At 42.7% G+C, this 6,000-nt stretch overlaps 1 protein-coding gene across 1 annotated transcript in view; it reads right to left on the reverse strand.

Moving 5' to 3' along the window:
- LOC311227009 (proteasome subunit alpha type-2) overlaps positions 1 to 3,975 on the reverse strand; it is a 45,005-nt gene extending 41,030 nt beyond the window's left edge. Inside the window, exon 1 of the mRNA XM_084312505.1 lies at positions 3,916 to 3,975. Coding sequence (XP_084168631.1) covers positions 3,916 to 3,956 — 41 coding nt within the window. The 5' untranslated portion in view covers positions 3,957 to 3,975. The remainder of the gene's footprint in view (positions 1 to 3,915) is intronic.
- Positions 3,976 to 6,000: the final 2,025 nt, after the last annotated feature.

Here is a 6,000-nt window from a genome sequence, read left to right on the forward strand (position 1 = left end):
TCCACGTATGCGACTTCTATTTTTACTTGCTATACTTGTTTAATTTTATACTTAAATCTATTTTTGTCTAGCACAGTCTCTGGAGCGTAATAGAAAGAAGCATTTTGTATAAAAGTATTCTGTACTTCTGTATGACAACTAATAAAGAAACTTGAAACTTGAGGCAACTTATTTTTGCGTGGCAAGTCACCTGCAAATGCAGTCACGTCACAGATGACGTAGCTCCGTTTGAGGAAAAGCCACATTGCAAACAGTGCTGGGATTATAAACACTTTACCAACAATCACCTGAATAGCGCAAATTATTGTAACGACAAAGTCAATAAAGTAATTTCACGTATTTGTATGAAGTCGCCAGATTGGCGAACATTTGTTTTCTCAGTAGATATTGTATATACCAGCTAACCTGTTTGCGGACGACTCAGCCCTGCTGGTCTCTGACAAGAACAAGTTGCAGGTTGAAAAAACCCTCAGCTCGGAACTAGGCAAAATCTGCATATGGCTCGCTGATAACAAACTATCATTACACATGGGCAAAACAGAGTCCATTCTCTTCGGTTCAAATAACAAACTCAACAAGACCGACGGCTTCTCAGTTACAGTGGGTGACAATATTGTCACAAGGAAAGACGAAATTACCTACCTGGGTTCCATCCTAGAGGCAAATCTTTCCCGTGACAAAATGGCATCCAATGTAATAAAAAAAAGTCAACCAACAAACTAGATTCCTGTACCGGATCTCCTCTCTGGTAAACAAGAATACCCTGAAGACTCTGGCAGGAGCACTCATTCAAGGGTACTATGACTATGTGTGCACCTCATGGTACCAAAGCACCTCAAAGGCGCTTAAAACAAAATTACAAACATCACAAAACAAACTGGTCAGACTACTACTTGACCTGAAACCCAGAACCCACCTCACCCCTGCCCACTTTGACAACCTAGGATGGCTTAGAGTAGACGACAGAGTACAGCAACTTGCAATGGGCCTGGTCTACAAGATACACTATACGACCGGGGTGCCCATGTACATGTCAAAATACTTCCCAAAGGTCAGTGAATACCACAACCAGTGGCGGCTCTACCACTAGGGGCGCTCGGGCGCCGCCCCCCCTCAGCTCCTACCCTGGTTATATGAGAGAACAAGAAAAATACGTTTTTAGTTTTTAGTTTTATAGCCCTATAAATAATATAAACATGTTTAAAATTAATAATATTTACTCATTTTAAGTATGTTTGTGTTTCCAATGCACAATATAACGTTATTATATTAAAAAAAAAATACTCGTTTTCTTGAACAGGAAGTGACTCACCTTTCTTTTTTATTATTATTTTTTTGTATTTCTCGGCCCGGGCTAGACGCGATAGCGCTCTGAGTGCGCGTCACGGTTTGATCGCTGTATCACGCGCAGCCAATCAGTGCGTAACGCGTTGTGCGTTGAAATATGACTATTATGTTGGAATCCGGGCGCGATTTGAAGCGGTCTAGCCAGTAGCGTCAAGAATTTCTGTAGCCGCATTTCGCGGAGACGCTCTCTGATTGGCCGACGCCAGTATTTTTTTTCCGTAGCAGAATTTCACAGAGACGATCTCTGATTGGCCGAATCCAATTTCTAATGTTCCAATTCTAGCTTATTCCTAGGTTGGTCCTCCGTTGGTGGTAGAGATTTGTGTTGTTGTGAGATGCATGCAGCTGAGCGTGCCGTGACTGCAAGTTCTTTAGACTGTTAAGCTTAGGCACTCTTTCAAAGTTGGTTAAGGTTAGAGTTTGTCTTAGAGCATGGCGATAGAACGCCAGGTAGTTTGAATTCGGAAATGGACAAAGGAATGAAGTACTTGTGTTGTGTGACCAACTGCTAACAAGCTAACACTTGGCTAACAAGCTATATGGCGGATGCAGTCTGGACACAGTGGACAGTGGTCTGGAATACATCAACAGTGGATTATACACTTTATCAAGGCAAGCCCTGGACGTGTCAACTAAACAGTGAGTCTCTCTCTCTCTCTCTCTCTGTGGTTAACGTTAACGTTTGTAAATAGTTTTTTTTAGGAGCAGTACTGTTAGGCTACTGCTGGCCATTCATGAAGCGAGACATTGCTGATTGTTTATTTATTTTATAACACAAGACAAGACTATGACTACCAACTGCCTAGCCAGCCGTGTATCAATCTTGGATGCAATAATAACGTTACCACACTGACTGTGTCGATGGCTCATTGATTTAACTACTGCAGCTCTCTCGGATTGAAAATACGTGGATTATGGCTTGTTCAATATCGTCTATGTTTGAATGAATGAATGAATGAAAACTTTATTAACAGATTGCAGAATGGGTACAATACAGTACGGCTCAATACACACAATTGTTAAGGGGATGCAGACCAGAGAAAGACGTTTGTCTTGTTTACATCAGGGTCCCAGATTTTCGATTCATATCGATAGTTTAATAGCTAGCCTTGGCTCGTTTAACAATATGCAAAATATGTGTACAGCCCTGTACTCATACTGAAGTTATTCTTGGTATATAATAGGTCTGATTGTGTAACGAATCGATTCCACGTCGCGCTGTGTGTGAGAGAGAGAAGGAGAGATCTGCGTGTGTTTGGAGACGGAGCGAGTTTTGTTTCTAACTTTTCTATTTATATATTGTGTTTCAAGTTGTGAATTAGACTATACTTTATTTGACTGGTTGTGTGTTGTTGTAGTAACAGCTGAGCGACTCGTTCATAAGAGCCGGTTCATTGCCGTGAGCGTGAGTCGAATCGCTCACGTCTTGCCATGAGTCGGTTGCGTGGTACTGTACATGTTTGCAAAATGTTTGGTATAGCGCCCCTAGTGGCGAAGCATCCACGAGCCGCCACTGACCACAACCACTACACCAGAGGAAGCTCAACAAATCATGTTAAACCCAGATTCGGCTCAAACAAGGGACTAAACACGTTTCGCAATTATGCCACAACAATGTGGAACGCCCTACCCAAAGCTGTAAAGGAATGTGAATCCCTGCCCACATTCAAAACCGCTCTTAAAGAGCACCTACGGGAGGCTGCAATTCGAAACTGGCCACCGTAAATGCCCAAAACCCCCACCACCCCCTAATAGACAGTCTCCTCCCCACCGCATGTATATATTCCCTGCCCGCCGTATGTATATTTCTCTCCCACCCACCCACCCACCCCCCCCTAATGTACAGTCCCCTCCCCATCATATGTATATACTCTGTCAGGATCTAGGGGTAACAGTACTGTATATTGGAATACCGTTTGTCACAAATGTATCAGTACTAAACTATATAGTACCTACATGTCCCTATGCCATAAATGTCATGTATGTTGTGTATGTCATAAATGTCTATATGAATTGAAAATGGGGGACCCTGATGGAAACAAGACAAACGTCTTTCTCAGGTCTGCATCCCCTTAACAATTGTATGTATTGAGCCGTACTGTATTGTACCCATTCTGCAATCTGTTAAATAAAGTTTTCATTCATTCAACCTCCAAGTAACTTCGATTCACTGTCTGTTAGCAATGGGCAGAATGCGACACCCAACGTTGTCTTATGATTTGAGAATAACGTATGAAAAAAAAAAAAAAAAAAAATCACAATTTCACGATTTTTAATCTTTATTTCATGCGCTGTTAACGTCACTGCTGTTTTCATACATCTGGTTAGCTAGCGCGTTAGCTGTTAAATAAAAGCAACTGTCATTGGCTACTAGCTGCGCTACGGCTAACGCGTTAGCAGCCCGGCATGACAAGGCATGTCATTCCTCGCTTTCTGGCGATTTCAATTACCTGACCACACACCCACCATAAGGCAATAACGTAAGAATGAGCTGGTTCGGATATTCTGACAAAGCAAAACGTAATGTTGATATGTTTTCAGTCAATTATACAACTCCGTAAACTTTACCTGAAAGTAGTCAGAGAGAAACTGTATCCTCGTTCAGCCATTGTTGATATTTGTGGGGACACTTTAGTACGACGGACAGTCGTGTCGAAACAAATGTAATCCGGAATGAAGCGCTGTAGCAACGTTCCTACGTAATAATAAAGATAATGATTTATTAAAAAATGACCTGTTGACAAAGTAATTTTAAGGTGAAAAACAAATATTTGAATAGATATCACTATGAAACTTACCCAGTTTGTTATGTACATAACTTAGAAAATAATGTATTGCAAGTTTTCTGAGATCTTATGTTTATATATGCAAAATATGCATTACCTCATTAAATATGCACTAATTTGCATATGACGTTTGGGTATAAATACCAACATTGGATGATGCCAGATTTTTTTTAATAGTTTCATTATGTTGACACATAACACTGAACTTTTTACAGAAGGGATTGTGGATTGGGCGGCTAGGTGGCGCAGTGTGCAAGGCGCTCGCCACCAACGCAGGATATGCTGGGTTTGAGCCCAGCTCTCGGCATTGCTACCAGCTTGGCTGGTCGTTCATACTAATACAATTGGCAGTATTAGGGGGTGGGAAGCTGGTGGGTGGGGATTGGACGTTGTGGACAGCGACTCCTACAGGTCGGTTGGTGCGCCTGCGCAGTAGAATTAGGAAGCGACGGGGGCGGCGTGTGCCTCCCGCGTCTATACTTTCCGTAGCCGCATTTCTGCAGGACGCTCTCTGATTGGCCACTGACATGTTTGCCCAATCGCGTGACGAGCTGTGTCTTTGCCCAAACTACCTGGCGTTCTATCGTCATGCTCTAAGACAAACTCTAACCTTAACCAACTTCGAAAGAGTGTCTAAGCCTAACCAGTGTAGAAACTGGCGTCGGCCAATCAGAGAGCGTCCTGCAGAAATGCGGCTACGGAAAGTATAGAAGCGTCCCTCCCACGCAGATTGATTGATTGAAAACTTTATTAACAGATTGCAGAATGGGTACAGTACAGTACAGCTCAATACATACAATTGTTAAGGGGATGCAGACCAGAGAAAGACTTTCGTCTTGTTTACATCAGGGTCCCCCATTTTCAATTCATCGTAACATATATGACATACATGACATACAGATAGACAGTACTGCTACATCTATACATTTATGACATACCAGATTTGCAAATACAGTACTGTTTGTGATACAAAAAGAGTCCAGAAAAAAAGTATATATATTTGGCGTAAAAACTGTACATTGGATTGGGTAGGTGGGGGGGGGGGACGACGACGACGACGACTGTACATTGGAGGTGGGGGGGGGGGGGGGGGGGGGGTTGGGTAGGAGGGGTGGGGGGGGGACACTGTACAACTATACAAACAAAACTGTACATTGGAATATTGACAAGACCATACTTGGTAATTTACTGTACATTGGAGGGGGTTGTGTTAGGACATTTACAGGGGCCAGTTTCGAATTGCAGTCTCCCGTAGGTGTTTTTTGAGAGTGTTTTTGAAAGTGGGTAGTGATTCACATTCCTTTACAGCTTTGGGTAGGGCGTTCCACATTGATGTGGCATAATTGCGAAACGTGTTTAGTCCCTTGTTTGAGCCAAATCTGGGTTTAACATGATTTGTGGAGCTCCCTCTGGTGTTGTGATCGTGGTATTCACTGACCTTTGGGAAGTATTTTGACATGTACATGGGTACCTTGGTCGTGTAGTGTATCTTGTAGACCAGGCCCATTGCAAGTTGATGTACTCTGTCGTCTACTCTAAGCCATCCTAGGTTGTCAAAGTGGGCAGGGGTGAGGTGGGTTCTAGGAGTAAGGTCAAGCAGTAGTCTGACCAGTTTGTTTTGAGATGTTTGTAATTTTGTTTTTAGCGCCTTTGAGGTGCTTTGGTACCATGAGGTGCAAGCATAGTCGTAGTACCCTTGAATGAGTGCTCCTGCCAGAGTCTTCAGGGTATTCTTGTTTACCAGTGAGGAGATCCGGTACAAGAATCGAGTTCGTTGGTTGACTTTTTTTATTACATTGGATGCCATTTTGTCACAGGAAAGATTTGCCTCTAGGATGGAACCCAGGTAGGTAATATCTTCTTTCCT

Source organism: Notolepis coatsorum (genome assembly GCF_963971535.1).
Source record: "Notolepis coatsorum genome assembly, chromosome: 4".
NCBI lineage: Eukaryota > Metazoa > Chordata > Actinopteri > Aulopiformes > Paralepididae > Notolepis > Notolepis coatsorum.